Genomic DNA, 21,290 nt, shown 5'->3' with positions numbered 1-21,290 from the left:
CGGATAATATGTCTAGAACACTGAAAACGACTTTTGCTGTGATAGAATTTGTTAGAAAAAAAATCCTCTTTCTCCCAGTTGGTAGTGGGTCGCCCAAATCGCCCCTATTCACCATCCACCCCATGCTGACTCCTTAATCCGCCCCCCCCCCCTCAGTCCGCTGCCCGCCCGACCAGTTCAGCTGCACCAACGGCCAGTGCATCGGCAAGCACAAGAAATGCGACCACAACATGGACTGCACGGACAACTCTGATGAGATCGGTTGCTGTGAGTACCCCACCCGTGCACCGACAAAGCAGCATCCATCCATACGTTGAGTCACACGCCGTCGCCGACGGTCTAGGATGGACTTCGTGCACTTGGTTCTCAAACGGTGGTACGCTTGAGCCAACAGTCTAGGACGGACTGTGCGCCCTTGGTTCTCAAACTGTGCTCAAGCGTACCACAGTTTGAGAACAAGTGCACAAAGTCCGTCCTAGACTGTCTCTGACGGTCTAGGACGGACTTTGTGCACTTGGTTCTCAACCTGTGGTACGCTCGAGCACAGTTTGAGAACCGTTGCTTTAGAGGGCTTGTTGAAACACGCCTGGAGCGCACCTAAACAGGTAAATCTGTAAATCTTTTCCCCGAGATTGTGTTCCGAGTCGGCATACGTGGACACATTGTGAACGTTGTCGGTTTTGGAACTTGTGTCCTGTAGCGTGTAAAACATGTATAGATTAGAGCTGGTTACGGCTCTGACGACGTGTTTATCTGAAGACGTGGGGCTCAGGGCCTCTCACTGTAGGATGCCGACAGGCTGGGGCATACACCATGAAGACGTATAGAGATACATAGATAGAGATGCATAGATAGATATAGAGATACACATAGTTATACAAAGATAAATATACATAGAGATTAGGGCTGGGTATTGCCAGGTACCTCACAATTCAATTCGATTCTTTAGGTCTTGAATCGATTCGATTTCGATTTTATATTTATCCACTTGCTTCGATATCGATTCAATAATACGTGCAGATGACAAAAATATCGAAACATTATTTAGAATTAACCATTTCATAATGAATTAACCATTTCATTGTGCTTTAACTAGCAAAAAGGGAATACACCATTGTATATTATTGTCCCTGAGCTGAACTTGCAGCATAAAAGTAATAATCATAACATGGAGAAATGTAAAGGGGCATGTACATTTAGCAATACTCGCTTCTAGATTACAAAGTATGCTCTTTTTTTTATGGAAATAATCGATTTAAAAAAAAATCTGAATCGAGAACAAATAAATTGCAGTGCATTGATGAATCGAGATGTTTACCCAGGCCCAATAGAGATAGATATACATAGAGATATAGATATGCATACATAGATAGAGATATAGATATACATACATAGATATGCATTCATAAATAGAGATATAGATATCCATACATAGTTAGAGATACATAGAGATGGATATCTATAGATGACCCTATTCACTCCACTATAACTGGGTGCCCTAACCGTCCTGTACCCCCCCCCCCAGACCCAACAGACGAGCCGTCCCAGCAGCCCTCCAACACCATCAGCACCATCGTGGGCGTGGTGCTGGCTCTGTTCGTGGTGGGCGCCGTGTACTTCGGCTGCCAGCGCGTGCTCTGCCCGGCGACCAAGGACGACGGCGAGACGGTCACCAACGACTTCGTGGTGCACGGGCCCTCCGTGCCCCTGGGATACGTGCCCCACCCCAGCTCGCTGACGGGCTCGCTGCCCGGTACGTTGGGGGTCTGTCTCAGGGCGGGGGTGGCGGGGGGGTTTGGGGGTGATCTGCCTTAAGGCTTGGTTATGGTTCTATGTCGACGCAACACAAGGGGTTTACGTCCTTGCGGACCCTCCTTGCGCCCACCCCAAGGCCCTGACGTGCGCCTCCCAGAAATGTTAACCTTGCGGCGAGGGGACCAATCACAGCTTACGTAAACCCGACGCAGAACCAAAGCAGCTTCACAACTGCGTCGAAGCGACCGCGGGGTCATTGAGCTGCGTTAACGTGGAACCATAACTGAGTTGATGGCCGGAACGGTCTCAGATGCTGTATACAGTTCTGTAGTGTTGCGGAGGGTGTCTTGCCATTTAAAAGCATCAAATGGGCTCATATTGAAATGCATAGGATTTGATATACATTTACATTAATTTAATTGATGTACATGTATGAATACGTTAGTCATAATGTAAGCGCTAAATCGTTTGACGACCTAACCCAAGGCGTTGAGGTGACAGCCGATCTTTGTTTATGTTCCTGTTGGAGAGGTGAGGGCACTCTCAAAAGAAGCAGGGCTCAGAAAGAGCTCACCGAGACCTACAAGAATCAAACATTAAAATGGATTAAAATGTTCTCTCGGAACGTGACCACTGGGGAAAAGCATCGAAGACCATAAGCTCCTCATCGTCCGTCCTCTGACCTGTGTTTGGTATCATAACCTCATCGTGTGTGCCCTGACCTCTGTTTCGTGATCTCTCGCTGTGTCAACAGGCATGTCCAGGGGCAAGTCTGTGATTGGCTCTCTCAGCATCATGGGCGGGAGCAACGGGCCACCGTACGACCGCGCCCACGTGACGGGGGCGTCGTCCAGCAGCTCCTCAAGCACCAAGGGCACATACTTCCCGCCGGTAAGCCCCGCCCCTTCCTCCTCCTCCTCCTCGCATCCTATTGGCCACGTCCTCCCCAACCGTCCCCAAACGCCACTCAGACTTCATTCTTTTATCACTCCCAGTGCACAAGCTGTGGTTTTGATTAACTGGCACTACAGGACAATTTGTAACCGCCCCCTCCTTAAAAGGGCGGACATTTCCCCCAAGAGACCAATGAGTGAAAGTCCCCCCCCCCCCCCCCCTCTATATATACACTAACACATCACTATAGAGACAGGGGGAGACATGTTATTACACTGATGCTGGTTAGCGATGGAGGGAAGATGTTACATCAGAAGTCAAGTAACCTGGTAGTGTAAGACTAACTTAATCTAGTTTAACTGAACATAAACTTGTATGAATGTTAATGATGGCCCTCATTGATCCCCCAGTCTGCGTTCCTTCTCAACATTTCTTCCTTGCTGACTAACGGATTTCCTCTTGCCCTCTGGGGCAATAGGGCTAGGGGGGGGGGGGGTCCTAAATACACAGCCTTTCAAGCCCTTTGAGACTGTCGCTGTGATCAAGGGCTGTACAAATAAAATGTAATTGAATTAAACCGAGCAAAGCAAAGACTGCAGGCCGAAGGCATGTATGGTCACAAAGGTCGAGCTTGGCGGTTACTACTGTTCAAGAGTCTGTGTGTGAAGCAGTACTCGTATAAATATAGCGTTGCTGTCACACTAACGCGATTCTTTGTACGAGAATACAGTAACCAGCGGGTGATTCAAACGGTGCTATTTATTATTTACAATTTGGTCGTTTAGCGCTTCAAAAGTCGCAGCGATTAATTGTTTATGCACAAGTGTGCCTACCGGTTAACCTGCCGATTGCAGGGATCGAAGTTCACACCCAGAACCTTTCGGTTGGGAGTCAAACACCCCAACCTCTAGAATATCTATCCCTGAGTTCAGTGGGTTCACAGTAGGCCCAGATAAAGAGGGGGGGTGGTTGTTCTATGTAGTGGGCAGGGTAGCAGTGGCTTCGTGTTCGGACCCTGATGTCCATAATTCCCCTGGAGCACGATCCCCACCCCGGACCGGCTGAACACGCGTCAGACACGAACACACGCTCGCTGGAACGAGTCGACGGTGGTTCCAGCGGCGGTGGAATCGCGCCGTTGATGGAAACAATTTCAGTGCGTCCGATCAGCTTCAAAGGCGGCGAAAAAACATCCACACCAGGTCCCCATTCTGACTTTCACGAAGGTCTTTTTTTAATCTTCGTCTTAAGCTTCTCTAAGCTCGCATCCATGGATATGTTTTACCCCCAACTCCACAACCCTCGTTTTTCGTGCTAATAATTTCCTGGAATCACGGCGCTGGGAAGGCGTCCTCGTGTCTCCACCGCTGCCATCTGGTACGGGGAGCCATCGGGCCAACACCTCATCAGCGATGTGTAAACTGTTGATAGTGGCGGGAGGCTTCTCTCCGCTCGCCGGAGCTGCTCCCGTCCGATCCAATCTCAATCTGCTTCAGGAAACCACAACTCTGCCTTTCTTCTTCTTCTGCTGTTTTCATGACTTTTCTTTCGGTTTTTGGTACGACATCAACACTAGATAGTTCCACAGACCAACGGACGACGGGGGTTGGCAGTGTTGCCAGATTGGGGCAGATTTGGTGGAAAATCGGGCCCAATCTGGCAACACTGGATGTCGTGAGTCAGAGTACCACCGTGGAAACCAGCCTTCTGGCTCTATTGTGTCATCCCTGACTAGTTATGTATTTGAATGTATGCTGTTCATATTTTATATAAAAATGGTTGAATAAAACCAACCAATCAATCAGTGGCAGCGGCGCTGGCCCCCAGGCTGAGAGACTGAAGGGATGATAAACGGCTCTTCTCCTCCCAGATCCTGAACCCGCCCCCCTCCCCGGCCACCGTGCGCTCGCAGTACACCATCGAGTTCGGCTACTCCTCCAACAGCCCGTCCACGCATCGCTCCTACAGGTGAGCCGCGCACGACCGCACGCACACACTCACGCACGCACGGGTACAGACACAAGGACAGACACACACACACACACACACACACACACACACACACACACACACACACACGGGTACAGACACACACAAACGGGTACAGACACACGCACACACACACGGGTACAGACACACAGACACACACACACGGGTACAGACACACACACACACACACACACACACACACACATGGGTACAGACACACGCACACACACACGCGGGTACAGACACACGCGCACACACACACACACGGGTACAGACACAAGGACAAACACACACACACACACACACACGGGTACAGACACAAGGACAGACACGCGCACACGGGTACAGACACACGCACACGGGTACAGACACACACACACGGGTACAGACACACGCACACACACACACACACGGGTACAGACACGCACACACGCACACGGGTACAGACACACGCACACACACACACGGGTACAGACACAGGTACACACACACACACAAATGGGTACAGACACACACACACACACACGCACGGGTACAGAAACAAGTGCGTGCGTGCGCGCGCACGCACGCACGGGTACAGACAAAAGGACACGCACGCGTGCACACACACACGGGTACAGACACAGGTACGCATGCACACAGGCACACACCAAAACAGATGTACACAGACAGACACGCACATATACACACTTACAAGCACACGTACACACTTACAAGCACATATACACACTTACAAGAAAAAGTCCACACTTACTAACACACGTACACACTTACAAGTGCATATACACACATACAAGCACACATACAAACAGACGCACGGACACACACTCACTAGCGCGCACAACGCACCAGACGCACACAACACAACTTATGAAACATCAAACCGTGGAGACAAACGGAGCGGAAACCAATTTGTTTCGTTTTTCTTTTCCATTTTCATTTCGCATGCGTTTCCGTGTGTCCGCGGTGTGTGCGTGACTGCGTGCGTGCGCGCTCGCACGACTCGCCCGCGACGAATCGAAGCAAACTGAGTTTTTTCCGTGTGTACTCAACGCTCTGCCAGCGGACTATCGCTGGGGCTCGGGAATGTAATCAGCGGGGAGGCCCCGGCGGCCCGATGCAACTTGAGAGGAATTCCACAGGCAGATGCTAACACTTATAACAATCGCTCTCTGTATACAGGGGCCCGACCCAGGGCCCTTTGTTTACCGTGTGTGTGTGTGTGTGTGTGTGAGCGATGCATGCCGTGGTCTGCGCTCGTCAAAGCGTAGAGGGGGTCCTCGTCCCTGTGAAGTTTTGACCAAATGTTATTTCACACGGGAGGAGAGAGCGAGAGGGAGAGCGGGAGAGAGTCTGTGAGAGAGAAGGAGTGGCAACGTTTATGTGAAAACGAAATTGAAATCGACGAGGGCTGCGACCGTCCTCGAAACAACCTTTCCCACAACGCATCACGGCGGGCGATGGGTCCACAACAACACGGGAGTGTTTGCGTCTGGTGTCACCCGCGACGCACGTCATTAAGCAAACCGCCCGGAGATCAAAAGCAGGCCGACTTCTGCCTGCGGGAACACGGCAAAAGTTTTGATTTCATCAGAAGTATCCTCGGCCCCTTAAAAAGGGGGAGAGAGTTTAGGGAGTCAAACTGCGCCCGGGCAGAACTCCAGATCCCAGATGGGTCAGTGTTGTCTTGTGTTCTGCCCTCTGCGCCGCAACCGAAAACATCGAGAACAACGGCCACAACAGCATCAATGGGTCTTTGAAGTCTCGATGGAACCCCGATCCACTGTCGTCTCTTAATGGTGTAATCTATGCTACTGCAGGGACCGGCAAAACTAAACCAAACGAAAAACTTTAGATGGTTTCACTTTTGATCAGTTGGGCGGTAAACAACCCCGAGCCGAGCCCGTCCATGTGGTCGGTATCAAACAGACGTTGATGTAAAGCTGTTATCATGACGGGGTTTACCGGTTTATATTTCCGTGTTTATTTCTGCTAATTCACACTGAGGTTGCAGAAGCGCCTTCAGTACACACTTGGAACAGTTTGCCGCTGAAGCTTCTTTCTACGCATTTGACGCTAAACACCTCCTCAACCCTCGACGTCAAAAACATCTTCTCGACACTCGCCTCTAAAACATCTAAACTCTCGACGCTGAGACATCTGCTCCACACTCTTGCGCACACATCCTTCTGCACGCTGCTAGAGCATCTTCTGAACACGTGTTCCTGTGTCCCGTCTGGACAGCTGTCCCTCAGGGAGGTAGAGTGGGGTGACTTGTAACCGGAAGGTCGCCGGTTCGATCCCCGGCTCCCCCTAGCTGAGTGTCGAGGTGTCCCTGAGCGAGACGCCTCACCCTGACTGCTCCCGACGCGCCGGCTGTCGCCCTGCGTGGTCGACTCCGACCGTCGGGGTGTGAATGTGTTCACCTGGCTGTAAAGGCTTAGACATGGTTCCACGCTGATGCAACGCAACGACCACACAGACGCTTCAACAGTCGCGGACCCGTTTCGGTTCTGCGTCGGGTTTTAGTGAGCGGACCAATCACAGCCCTCGCTACGGCGTCGCCTCGACGCCGTAGCGAGGGCTGTGATTGGTCCGCTAGGCTACGATTGGTTCGCAAGGCTACAAGCTTTTGGGAGGCGCAAGACTGTCCCGTAGGGTGGACGCAAGGAGGGTCCGCGAGGACGCAACGGGTCCGTAGCCCCCCGTTGCTTCGGCGTGGAACCATCACTAAGCCTTAAGTGGACGAGCTGGCCGTCGGTGTGTGTGTGCTTGACTCCGCCGTCGGTGTGTGAATGACGCTCTAGACCAGGGGTCACCAACCTCTCTGAACCTGAGAGCTCCTCCATGGGTACCGAGTCATACGAAGGGCACCCAGTTTGATACACTCTTCTGAAATAACAAATGTGCTCAGTTTGCCTTTAGTTATATATTATTAATATTGATTAATGATACTCATCTACGTGAAGAAACTGATCTTCTTAAGGATTTCTCACAATAATTATCAACAATGACTTAAAAAAGGTGGGAAAGAGTTGTTCCAGAATGAGCGGTGCTGTTTTCAGAACAGGCCTCATGTGGTCCCTGCGGGCGCCTCAGGTGGTGCCTGCGGGCACCTCATGCGGTCCCTGCGGGCGCCTCATGTGGTCCTAGCGGGCGCCTCATGTGGTCCTAGCGGGCGCCTCATGTGGTCCCTGCGGGCGCCATGTTGCCCACGGGCGCCGTGTTGGTGACCCCTGCTTTGGCCCATGGCGCCCGCTAAACAACCTGAACATTAATATTAACACGAGTGTGTCTCCTCCCCCCTCCCCCCCCCCTCAGCTACCGGCCCTACACCTACCGCCACTTTGCCCCCCCCACCACCCCCTGCAGCACGGACGTGTGCGACAGCGACTGCACGCCGGGCCGCCGGCCGCCGCCCAAGTCGGGCGCGGCGGGGGGCGGGGGTGCGGGCGCCAAGGGCTACGTCAGCGACCTCAACTACGACTCGGAGCCCTTCCCGCCGCCGCCGACGCCGCGCAGCCAGTACCTGTCGGCCGAGGAGAACAACTGCGAGAGCTGCCCCCCCTCCCCCTTCACGGAGCGCAGCTACTCGCACCACCTCTACCCCCCCCCCGCCCTCCCCCTGCACGGACTCCTCCTGAGAAGCCACGCCCCCCCCCCTCTGCTCCTCCTCCTCTCTCTCTCCTCCCCCCCCCCCCCTCGCTCTCTCTCTCGCTCCACCCCAACACGAGCGCGCCTCTCTCGCCCCTCACAGAAGCTCCTCCCATCTGACTGTAAATACCAATTTGTGTATAGAATGATTTTTTTTTTTTTTTACTTCGAGGAGATGGGAGCTATGGCGTGAAGGAGAGGAGGAGGATGAGGAGGAGGAGTGTGATTGGTGGATGAGGGGGTGGAGGTGGAGTGGGGAGGGGTGCGTCCCTGAACTTGTACATTACAATAAGGAAATGACGTCACAGTCGCACTCGGCGACATGGAGAAAAAGAGGAAATGGGGGGGCTCGCGGAGAAACCGCAACGGGACATTTGTACATTGAAAAGAGAAAAAAAGCATATTTATATATTTTCTATACAGTGTTTTACTGATGATTATGCCATTGAGGTTTGTATTAATTTGTAAATTTTTTAAGAAAAAGGTTTTATTATAAAATCGTCACAAATATAAAGTTGCCTTAAACCAGGAGAAAATACGTTTTACCTTCCTACAAGGCTGAAGGACATGTAAAAGCACATGAAAATGGACATAGACGCGAACAATCGGATACCAAATGCCAAAAAAAAATCCCACCACACTACACAGCTAACGGTAAAACACAACGGCAGGGCTCCCCCTGGTGGAGGCTGCCGGGTGCTGCAGTACTCTGCTCGTCAATATGGCAGCCATTTTGTCAGTACAGGAGCATTATTTCAATGCTTAGCCCATACTATGGGTTAGGAACAACTTGTCAAGCCCCTTGTTATCAGTGGCAAAGAATGTGGTACTGGTACTTATTTGTATCTTCATTTTAAACAACTTTTTCCGATTTAGAAAAATGGATTTGTAGGAACTTGTCTGTATTTTTTCTTTTTCTATTTTGGAATTGTAGAGTTGAGCCTATTCTTTTTGTTTCTGGATCGAGTTCACATCCAGAGCAGTCACACTACGGCACATATTTATTTGCTTATTTCATCACTACGCGTTGGATGTCATGGCCGAGGGACGATTATAAACACGTGTACGATGTATTCTAAGTCCAAAGTCAAGAGGTGGTACAGGCTATTTATGCCACGTTCCGTATCCATAGCAACGCTGCCTGGCTCACATCTTCAATGCCCAGTTTTTTTTTACGCACAGGTGGAAACGCTCAAACCAAAACGTAGCCTTTCATGTTCTTCATATTTGGTTTGGAGTTTTTATATATTATATTTTTTAACACTACAATGCCTGACCGCAGCTGTAGACGACCCCTGGCCCATAGGTCAAGGTTCATAGACCCTGGGACAGGTTAGGGGTGCGTTCAACAACCTCACTACATCTAAACTCATCACCTGTTGGCTTTTTTTTGTTTTATTTTTTTTACGGACCAGTTCTCGTGCCTGTGCAGCATCTCGACCCCATATCGATGGTTTTCATGGTTTTTATCTTCAAGGAAAAAAAAATCCAGTGCCCACTAAATGCTATAGTATTTTTGTACCACATATTGTGTAGATAACATATTTATAAGCTATATAGAGAATCATTGTAAATCTATCCATTGAGTTCTTGCAGTACTTTCTTTCATTCCGTCTTTTTTTTGTTTTTGTTTTCATTTTCTTTTCTTTTTTTATATGCCTCATTATATTTTTCTACAAAAAAAAAATGAATCACTACAAAAGTACGGCGACAATCTCAAAACAGGTCCGGTGTGTGGGGAAAAAAAACACAAAAGCATATCCCAAGTGAACCTGTTTTTATTATTCAGTTCTGTTTCTATTCTCTGCTTGTTTGCTCGTTTCTATAAAACACAACCTGAGCCCTCTCTGGTCACCGACGGGACGAGTGTCGCGCCGAATCGCTTCCTTCTTTTACGTGAGGAGGGACCGGGTCAGCGCTCCTTCTCTCGGCCAATGAGAGCAGGGGGCCCGAACTTGTGGCCTTGTTGTTCATTTTAGGAAGAAACGAGAAAAAGGGGCCAAAGGGAGGGAAAGGGCCCCTCCGAATCACCTGTGCTGACGTTTGCCGTTTTCGCCTTGCCTTTTCTTTGCTCGTGTCAACAAACAAAACAAATCAAAAATAACCGCTATGTCCCGTTTTCTGTTTTATCGTGCCGCTTTGCGACGACAACTTCTGTCGTCAACGACAACGAAAAATAAATGAAATATATGTGTTTATATGTATTTCTTTGCTTTTTGTTAACAAAGCGATTGCGTTGTCAAAGGTGTTTCGTCGCGTGAGGATTGTTGCATTGTTCCTCTGAAGTTTTTAATCGTTACGTTTTTTCGGGGAGTTTCGGAATGGGTTCGCGGTTCTCCAGGGTACAAGACTCGAAGTCGGTGTAGCATTGGCATCGCACAAACGTCGCCACTAACGGGAAACGCAACAAAATACACCAGCATCGTTTTGACAATCTTAAAGGGTTATATGTTGATGGATAAGGTTTTTGTATACACACCGCTATATACTTACTGATGTTTGGAACGCTCTATATCATCGATTTTTACCTACAAATGTATCTTTTGAAAGACAGTACTGTTTTTGAATCGTAAAAGACAAGTTTCATCTCTTTGTTTTGTTTTTTGTTATTTTCCTCAAAATATCAAACTTTGTGCGCGTACTGCGTAGGTGAACAGTAATGCGCTCAGGGCCAACGGCAAAGCTACAATCGTGACAGCGGTGGATTTGTGCGGACGTCCCAGTCCGTACAGCAGACACCCTTGTCAACAGTGCATTACAAGCCAACGAAGTCTTTACAATCAGTCGCCTCATATCTCTGTACGCGTCTCAAGGCTGTGTCTGAATGACCTTTGACCTGTGCCTCCCAAGCACGTCATTACAACCTTATCTGGAGACGTTCTCAACCTCTAACTGCACTTTACACAGTACTTTAGCTGATTTGTTGTTTATTTCCGGTACAATACACAACACACTACCACGTGTGGGGAATACTACATGTGTTCCGATGATGCAGAAGCAGTCTTTTTGGAATCGTAATGTGTGGGGTTTGGAGAAAGGGAAGGCTTGTGTTTAGAATACAAAGGCATAATGTGGTTATTAAAAGATTGGATTTGTCAAAAGCAAGAGCAAAAGCTAAAATGGAAAGCAGAAAGCTGAAGGTAAACAAGCTATTTTTCCCGCCTCACGGTTGAACTTGTTCTAACGCGGCCAATTCCTGGGTTCGGAAAACGTTTTACACATACAATCGGAACGTTTCAAAAAGGTCAAGAAAAGAGAAACAAAATGTATGGAATGGCCTTGGTCGGTAGGTGACCACATTTGGGATGGGTAAAAAAAGCACTTTTTCTCTTTGTATGGAGTGATGATTACATTTGGCGACAGAAAATTTCTGAAATATTGCCATCCATCCATTTTGTAACCATGGTAGTCTGCAAGGATGTTTTACAAGGTGACCAACATTTGGTTCTTCAAATTCATCCTATATTACCCCCACTTGGTTTTTGTCTGTTTTATTTTTCTACAATTGACTGCTTGCCATATAGAGAATGGACCTGTACAGCCTGTTCAGATATCACCATAAGCTGTTGTAACAAATGAAATGCTGACTTTTTTTTTTTTTTTTTCTAAATACAAGTGAGTGAACCTCGATCTTGTTTGTGTCATTTTGCTGCTCATGAAGATAAATGCTTTTCTAATTCTGAGGGAAAGATATTGGGGACCTTTTATAGTTAAAAATATAATAATATACTACTTGTAGCTCGAGGTAAACCGAGCACCAATCATTATATCTATATACAAGTGCCAATTTATACGAAATTATGTTATTTATATATGAAAAATGCTTATCCGAGAAGTGGTTGAGGGACAAACAAAAATCCAATATTAGTATGAATCCTCATGCTTTGAAGCTATTGAGATTGTTCATCATGAACGCTGAGGATCCAACTTGCATGAGAAAGTAATGCGACAGAATATCGCTGTTACTATACTGTAGTACACGCCAACCTCCAACGCGCTACTCAAGAAGCAAAAGATTTATTCTTGTGAATAAAATAAGACCCATGGCTAAATTAGTGATGGAGCATGTTTGTATTTTTTTTGTAAAAGGTCTGAGATCAGAAAGAAACTGCTCCGGTATGAATTCCTTAGTGGGCCTGCCTCAAATTCACTTCCTAACTGAAAGATTATTGTGTATAACTGAATAACATTTCCATGTCCGCCTGTGGATATAAAATCAAATTATAAAGAAAGGAAGTAATAATTAATTATATGATTTAAATTATATTTTATATATCCAACGGATCGCAAAAAAAATAATTCTTAAAATGCAATTCCGCCGCCCCTCTGCTCTACATGTTACGATATGGCCGCGGCTAGCCACGCCCCCTCTACAGACGTGCCTGCTGATTGAAGCGCTTGTACCCACGTGACCCGGAGACCAAGGAAGCAGAAGTTGGAAGATGGTAAGGAAATAAACAAATGTAGATCTCTATTATGGTTCTGCGATCTATTACGGTCAGTTAGATTCGGTGTAGCTGGTATTTTGTCTAAAGACCAGTTTAATACTTACAATGTCACACCGAATGTGTTAGCCTTTGTCCATTTTATTGATACACCTTGTTGAACGGGGTGTTTTGAGTTGCGCTTTCATTGCTCTGGAAATAATCCACGCATCGACCAAAGACCTGCGTGAGAGAAGGACATCGATCACATCTCTGTTAGGTGAGTGACACCGTGACATTTAACATCGTTCTCTCCGTTTTCGGTTTTCCATCCAAAAATGATTAATGTTCATAAAGGTGTATTATGTATCTGCCATCGGCTGGTATCAGTGACAGCACGTCGTTCTCTGTGACAGCGGGGGGGGGGGGCGCAGCACAGGATCAGCAACACGTGAGCCATGTTGCGAATTAAGGAACATTTGACGATATGTTTCGTATAATTTGTGGTTCTTGTCCCGAACGTGAAGATGCTCGGGGGAATTTCCCACGGAGGCGTCGTGCGTTGCGACGTCAGCGCGTCTCGACCGCCTCCATTTTGGAACCCGAGGAGCTGGAATGTTTTTGTTATTGTTGTCATTTTTATTGTCTTGGAGGAAATGTTTGGGTCGTTGTTATTGCCGTTGTTTAGTCGTTGTGATAATAATGTGAAATGATTTGTGAATAGGGAAGGGGCGGGCGGGGGGGACATTTCTCTTCTACTCATCATGGTGAATGTGTAGTAAATGATTGGGCAGTAGCATACATGCCCTGTGGTTTACTTTGATGTGTTTAAGCTTTGATAAGCCAGCCCAAAGTAGCTACTGTAATATGGAATGGTTCTGTATTGTATTGATAGATCTTATCAGCATTGCTGAATAGATCTACCAATCCCTGCTTAACAAGGTCAGCTACAACCCAACAGATAGACCTGAGAATAATCACCAACTGTCTTACAATAAATATTCACAAGCAAGCTAGAATCTTTGCCATGTTGTAATGTTGATATATATATATTTGTAATACTTTTTTTAAAAACGGGGACATAACCGGGGACAGGCCAACAGAAATGAGGACTATCCCGGAAAACAGGGACGTTTGGTCCCCCTAACTCTACAGTACTAAAACTCCAGATTCCTCTCAAAATGAGTATCACCAACAAAATTACGATGATGAATTCTAATGAACAGAGAAAAATCACAGCAGGTTTACAGTAATTTGAAACCTATGGGGCAATAATGGCTATTGGGCAAGAGTTGGACTCCCAGACTTGTTTGACTGACTGTTTGCGATCAATAGTTGTGTTTTTTAAACCCCGCCCTCTGAACCCTCAGCCATGAGCAACCCGCTGTCATGTCCTGAGTCAATAAATACCAGCTGTTTACAGGGAGTTATGTTAGGTTGTTAATTGAACGGTGGGAGGTTGGGAGGCCCTACTGGGAGTTTGATCACACCTACACGTCAACAGAGCTATTATACGTCCACGCTGTCCACGGCACATTACCACTGTGTTGGCTGTCTGAAGCCATAATAGAAACCATTCCATATTTACACCATCATATTGGTATTTGCGAGTGGTTTGTAATTATTATTATTATTATCATTTATTTATTTAATCATCATTTTTATTTTCGTTTTTTTATTATAACATATCAAATTCGAGCCACATTCATAAATAATTGGATTGGCGAGGAGACACAGGAAGGTATTATTTTAGGTTTACTCTGTCTAATATTTATATTTTAAACATTCCCCTCACTTGAAAGTCAGCCTTAATCACGAAGAAATATACGTTCTCTCCCATCTCAACAACCTTATTCCATCTTTGATGCAAACAAGAATTGTAAAGCGGATGTTTAGTTTGCTCACGACCGGACCTCCTCACACTTACTGCCCCTCCTAGGATCAGACTCTTAACGGACAGAATGCAGAGCACCACAAACTACCTGTGGCTGATCTCAGACCTGCTGGGTCAGGGGGCCACTGCCAATGTCTACAGAGGAAGGCACAAGGTGAGAACCTAGAACTCAGACTTGACCATTTCTACATTTTGGGGATTCAGCCAAAAAGACGCTTTTATCACAGCAATGTGCAGTGATTTGAGACGTATGTCACTGAGGTGTAACCTGCATTTTGAGTCGAGGACATTGGGGATCAAACCCAGTGCCTTTTTAGTCTGTAGAAACCCATTGTAATAAACTTTCACTGAACTGTATCATGGTTTTGTGTAGTTTATTTGGTAGAGCTCTGGGATTAACCCTGCTAGGTTTAAGGGGATCCAGCGATAAAGAAGTTACTACAGGGCATTTTGTGGACCCTTGTATCCAAAGCTTCTTACAATTAAAGGAATGCATTATTATAATATAAGCTATAACATATATGTTCAATACTCTGCGTGCAATGAGACCTTTAATAAGGTCTTGACCCTATAATGTTACCCAGAATTCCTTTTTTGACATACAGTAGACATGGCGTCATGAACTTCACAAACAAAGTCAGAATCAAACCAGGCGTTGTGCTTTTATTGTGAAAGCCGCGCATTTTACAGACTGAATACTAACCGGAATGCTCCGTTCCTATTGGTGGGTAGAAAACGGGGGACCTGTACGCGGTGAAGGTGTTCAACAACCTGAGCTTCCTGCGACCGCTGGACGTCCAGATGAGGGAGTTTGAGGTTCTGAAGAAGCTCAACCACAAGAACATCGTCAAGCTGTTCGCCGTCGAAGAAGAGGTGTGTGTGAGTGGATTAGAACACTTTGTCATCATCGTGTGTGTGTGTGTGTGTGTGTGTGTGTGTGTGTGTGTGTGTGTGTGTGTGTGTGTGTGTGTGTGTGTGTGTGTGTGTGTGTGTGTGTGTGTGTGTGTGTGTGTGTGTGTGTGTGTGTGTGGGGAGCATCAAAGCTGAGCCACTGTGTCACAGTGTCACTGTTGTTCTGTCTCTATCACTTCCTCTGTCTCTCTCTACCTCTCTCTGTCTCGACCTGTGTGTGTGTGTGTTAGTGTGTTAGTAGTTTTCTCTACTAAACCACATTAGTAGAGGAACCTCCAAACATGATTAAAGCATACGCAAGAGTATATTTTTCCGAGCACGTTAAGGAGAATACAAGCGTTCCCCTATACACAGGTACACCAGAGTATAGGTTCCCTGCCTTGTCTTCTGAGTTAACAGGAGCACAGATAGTTCATCTTTAGACGTTATCCTATAGGTTCTAGCGTTAGTCATTTGGGACTGTTATCTTATAGGGCTTTCCCCGACTCACCTCCTAGGGACACTGGTATCAGGTTAATGGTACAGACGCTCATAAACCATCGCTTGCATAATTAAGACATGCTTCTATGTGTCCATTCCATTTCTACCTTCACCTTGTTTTATCCTGTATCAAACCCTAAACCGGCGTCGGCTAGATTACCAGCGCATCCATCCTAGATTGTTGTACTCGTGTACAAATTTCCATTGGTGACTTGACTTGACTCTCTCTCTCGTCTCTCTTGCCCCCCCCCTCCTCATTCTCCCCCCCCCCCTCCTCATTCTCCCCCCTCCCCAACCCCCCTCCCTCCTCATTCACCCCCTCTCCCCCCTCCCTCGTTTCCCCCACCCCCGCCCCCCCCCTCCAGACCAACACGCGCCACAAGGTCCTGGTGATGGAGTACTGTCCGTGCGGCAGTCTGTACACGGTGCTGGAGGAGTCGTCCAACGCCTATGGCCTCCCCGAGGACGAGTTCCTCATCGTGCTGCAGGACGTCGGTGAGGGGGGGCCCATACCAGTATCAGTACACTGATACTAGTATCAATACACTGGTACTAGTATCAGTACACTGGTACCGGTATCAGCACACTGGTACCGGTATCAGTACACTGGTACCGGTATCAGTACACTGGTACCGGTATCAGTACACTGGTCCCGGTATCAGTACACTAGTGCTAGTATAAATACACTAGTACTAGTATAAATACTCAGGGGTTCTAAACTGGATCAATGTTCGACAGCCACAGTGATAGCGTTACAGACGGAGGCTTTTGATTCTGTTTCTGAGCCTTAGGTCTCAGACATTGACCCCCGCTGATCAGCCGTTAAAACCCAACAGAGCATGTGTACTCTGTGACCCTGCCTGTACACCTCGTATCGTATTACCATGACATCGCTCGCACTATACATAGCGTTGTAGACGTTTGAAGCAGAAGTGTGGGTCAATCACGCACGGACTTCACTTCCCTAGAATCAATGTTTGCTTTAAGGGCAGCAGAGCTTCTGTTTGTTCATTTATTGCTGTCGAAACCCCCCCCCCCCCCTCCCCTAGCCCAAAGGCTATCCTTCTGCTACGCACACAACGGTTACGCCTTGTTAAAGGTGACACTCACACCGTCCACCAGGTGTGAGTGCGATCAGCCGTTACAAGCCGTTTTGAAAATCGGCCTCTTCTGACATCACAAGTGGGCGTGTCCCACTTGTGATGTCAGAAGAGGCAGATTGTCCAAACGGCTTGTAACGGCTAATCACACTCACACCTGGTGGTACAACACCTTTTTAAACCGCGCGTTCCGCCGCCGGTGTTCCCTCTTGACGACCCTGCGGTGCGTTGCAGTGGCGGGGATGAACCACCTGAGGGAGTACGGCATCGTGCACCGCGACATCAAGCCGGGGAACATCATGCGGGTGATCGGCGAGGACGGCCACTCCGTCTACAAGCTCACCGACTTCGGCGCCGCGCGAGAGCTGGAGGACGACGAGCAGTTCGTCTCGCTGTACGGCACCGAGGAGTACCTGGTGAGGCTGGGAGAGCTGGCTCTCATGCTAGCAAAAATGCTAGCTATCGTGCTAACATGCTAGCTAACATGCTAGCTATCAGACAATGCCAATGTCATGGTGCGTCCTGCAGAGGGATTGCATGACTATCCTGCTAGCTAGTTAGTGTTTTGATTGATGCATTGTTCTCATGCATTTAGCTCAGTATCTTGCTAGCTAGCAAGTTAATGTTAGCTAGCTAGCCAAATGCATGAGAGCAATACATCAATGAAAACACCAATATAAGGAGGAACAAACAAGGGGGTGGGAGGAAGTATTGCTGATGGTATCATTAATTCTAGCCATGAATAAGCTTACACATTAACTTGGATGCGGGTAACATTTGGCAAGGCTTGGTTGGGATGTGGATCAAGGCAGTCTATAATTTGTGTTTCAACTAGTAAGTCTTTTGCAGACACCTTTTATCCAAATTAACTTCTTCAACATTTGAATAAAAATAAATATTTAACTTTAATAAAATTAATTAATACATTTAAATTTGCTTCACACCAACCAATAATAAGACCACCAAGCAGCTGGCCCCTCTCCTGGACCTCGAACCCATGCCCTCCTCCCTAACGCCCCCCCTGTGTGTGTGTGTGTGTGTGTGTGTGTGTGTGTGTGTGTGTGTGTGTGTGTGTGTGTGTGTGTGTGTGTGTGTGTGTGTGTGTGTGTGTGTGTGTGTGTGCGCCTCCAGCACCCTGACATGTACGAGCGTGCGGTGCTGCGGAAGGACCACCAGAAGAAGTACGGTGCCACGGTGGACCTCTGGAGCATCGGGGTCACCTTCTTCCACGCCGCCACCGGCAGCCTGCCCTTCAGGCCCTTCGAGGGCCCGCGCCGCAACAAGGAAGTCATGTAAGGGCCCTCCCACGACCTCACTGACCTCACCGACCTCACCGATCTCACCAGCAGCCACAGTAATGCAATCCAAAGAGGTAAACTCTACGGGGCTATTTTCAGCATTATTATGTGTTTTTTTTGGTGTTTTTTTTGACGCCACAGCGATCCGGGGCTATTCCCAAAAGATCCAGGGCTATAGCCTCTAATGCCCAGGTCTAACGACGCGCCTGGGCTTCATCCAAAGCAATTGATTGATTTATTTAGGATACATGCCAATATTGAGTTAGTATGAGTTGGGCTTCTTGCTAATGGATGACTGCAGTTAGACTACGGGACGGCATCCCCCGCCCGGAGTGTCGAGGTGTCCCTGAGCGAGGCACCTCACCCTGACTGCTCCCGACGAGCCGGCTGTCTCCCTGCGTGGCTGACACCGCCGTCGGTGTGTGAATGTGTGCATGAACGGGTGAATGTTGGCCAATACTGTAGTGCACTTTGAGTGACAGCTGGTTAGCAAAGCGCTGTAGAAATGCGGTCCATTTATATACCATCTACCGGATTTCAGGGTTCAATACCAGAGGCTTTCAGCTGTCAAGCTTTCGGGAGTCAAACAGCCGTAGCCACCCTGGAATACTCTTGCCCATATACTTAGCAACAAAGAACAACTGCACGAGCAGATAATTATGGGGGTCCGGGGGTGGGTTCGGGCCCAAAAAGGAAAGCAATTTGGCTCTTCCCTTCCTGATCCATGGATAGGATCTGACGAATCGTGTGTGTTTGTGTGTGCGGGGGTTGTTCTTCCCCCTCCTAGGTACAAGATCATCACAGAGAAGCCGTCCGGGACCATCTCCGGCCAGCAGAAGTTCGAGAACGGGAACATCGAGTGGTCCACGGAGATGCCCGTGTCATGCAGCCTGGCCAAGTCAGTCACCTCCAGCGCTGGACAACACTTCGATGTTTATTACAGAATATATAACTGTGGTGGCCGTGCTTTGACGCACACTCAAGACTAGAGCACCTTTTTGGGTGTCATTCTAAGTATTGTGTATCGAAAGTGCACAAATTATAATGGTTATAAAATTATAATAATCGAATGGGGGACTTTAAATAAAAGCACTCGACTGAAGGATTTGTGTTTCGTTAAAACCATTCGAGAGCATTAACAACTCCACACATTGGTGCGATCAGTCTTAATTAATCTTAATTCAGTCGTTAATTATAATACAAGTTCAGTCATTCACAATTGTTCATTTTTTCCAACCTGAACCCGAAAACAATATTTTGTCAGCTTTTGATGTAACACAGTAGGCCTATCACACAGTATTGTGCCTGAACGTGTTCATTGAACGATAGTTCATGAACTCGTTCATATTTTGGGCGAACGTGAACTGAACGTACTGTATTGCTGCCTGAAATTAACCGCACGGAGATAACCATGGCAACCGGTCAAACAACACGGTAGACGCCGTGTTGTTTGACCGGTTGCCATGGTTATCTCCGTACAGTTAATTTGCCGTTGCGGTGTTGTCAGCTTACTGTTACATTGAACTAATCAGAAAATGAGGCAAAGGGGCACAATGTTCAAAATACCGGAAAGAAACAATAGCTCACACCAACATATTGAAAAAAAGAAACTATGAACTAGTTCATTTTTTTTAATAATGAACGCTTAACTGAACTAGTTCATTTTTAAATTTGTGAACTTTGAAGTAGTTCACGTAGAAAAGTGAACTTTGAAGTAGTTCACGTACAAAAGGGAACTTTGAACTAGTTCAAGTACAAATGTGAACTTTGAACTAGTTCACGTACAAAAGTGAACTTTGAACAAGTTCATGTACAAAAGTGAACTTTGAAGTAGTTCACGTACAATAGTGAACTTTGAACTAGTTCACATACAAAAGGGAACTTTGAACTAGTTCACGTACAATAGTGAACTTTGAACTAGTTCACGTACAAAAGTGAACTTTGAACTAGTTCATGTACAAAAGTGAACTTTGAAGTAGTTCACGTACAAAAGTGAACTTTGAAGTAGTTCACGTACAAAAGGGAACTTTGAAGTAGTTCACGTACAAAAGGGAACTTTGAACTAGTTCACGTACAAAAGGGAACTTTGAACTAGTTCACGTACAAATGTGAACTTTGAACTAGTTCACGTACAAAAGTGAACTTTGAACTAGTTCATGTACAAAAGTGAACTTTGAACTAGTTCATGTACAAAAGTGAACTTTGAACTAGTTCACGTACAATAGTGAACTTTGAACTAGTTCACGTACAATAGTGAACTTTGAACTAGTTCATGTACAAAAGGGAACTTTCCCAACACTGGTAGCGCGGTCCCCTACCCCTAACCTCAACGTGTCTCTCTTGGCCCCCCCCCAGAGGTCTCCAGAGCCTGCTGACCCCCGTGCTGGCCAACATCCTGGAGGCGGACCAGGAGAAGTGCTGGGGCTTCGACCAGTTCTTCGCCGAGACCAGCGACATCCTGCACCGCACCGTGGTGTACGTGTTCAGCCTGCAGCAAGCCGTGCTGCACCACGTCTACATCCACGAGTACAACACGTGAGTACAGCGCCCCCACACCCACCTCCACCCACCTCCACCCGCTTTAATGTACAGTCTACATCCACGAGTACAACACGTGAATATAGCGCACCTCCACCCACATCCACCTCCACACGCTTTAATGTACAGTCTACATCCACCTCCACCCGGTTTAATGCACAGTCTACATCCACCTCCACCCGGTTTAATGCACAGTCTACATCCACCTCCACCCGAATTAATGTACAATCTACCTCCACCCAACCCACCTCCTTCTTACCTACCGCCAACCGATTTTAATATTAAACCTGCCTCCACCCCCAACTGATTGATATTGAGTCTGCCTCGTCCCCCAACCGGTTTGTATGGAGTC

The 21,290-nt window shown here is 47.4% G+C and overlaps 2 protein-coding genes across 7 annotated transcripts in view; both read left to right on the top strand.

The window, feature by feature from the left end:
- The window catches only part of lrp6 (low density lipoprotein receptor-related protein 6), a gene marked incomplete in the record, with an annotated part of 43,885 nt that extends 31,963 nt beyond the window's left edge, over positions 1–11,922 (top strand). Inside the window, 5 exon segments of the mRNA XM_030353125.1 lie at positions 157–267; positions 1,526–1,753; positions 2,510–2,646; positions 4,520–4,617; positions 7,960–11,922. Coding sequence (XP_030208985.1) covers positions 157–267; positions 1,526–1,753; positions 2,510–2,646; positions 4,520–4,617; positions 7,960–8,485 — 1,100 coding nt within the window.
- A 765-nt stretch (positions 11,923–12,687) lies between these two features.
- The window catches only part of tbk1 (TANK-binding kinase 1), a 22,456-nt gene continuing 13,853 nt past the window's right edge, over positions 12,688–21,290 (top strand). For 4 of the 6 annotated variants that reach the window (XM_030353169.1, XM_030353168.1, XM_030353165.1 and 1 more), the window contains exons 1-8: positions 12,688–12,996; positions 14,656–14,764; positions 15,343–15,489; positions 16,368–16,497; positions 17,337–17,518; positions 18,234–18,394; positions 19,188–19,298; positions 20,756–20,935. In XM_030353169.1, coding sequence (XP_030209029.1) covers positions 14,678–14,764; positions 15,343–15,489; positions 16,368–16,497; positions 17,337–17,518; positions 18,234–18,394; positions 19,188–19,298; positions 20,756–20,935 — 998 coding nt within the window. In that variant the 5' untranslated portion in view covers positions 12,688–12,996; positions 14,656–14,677. The remainder of the gene's footprint in view (positions 12,997–14,655; positions 14,765–15,342; positions 15,490–16,367; positions 16,498–17,336; positions 17,519–18,233; positions 18,395–19,187; positions 19,299–20,755; positions 20,936–21,290) is intronic. The other 2 variants (XM_030353171.1, XM_030353166.1) reach the window with 1 other exon arrangement.

Source organism: Gadus morhua, chromosome 4 (genome assembly GCF_902167405.1).
Source record: "Gadus morhua chromosome 4, gadMor3.0, whole genome shotgun sequence".
Taxonomy (NCBI): domain Eukaryota; kingdom Metazoa; phylum Chordata; class Actinopteri; order Gadiformes; family Gadidae; genus Gadus; species Gadus morhua.
The sequence above is the reverse complement of the archived record's forward strand: the minus strand, read 5'-3'. Positions and strand labels throughout refer to the sequence as shown.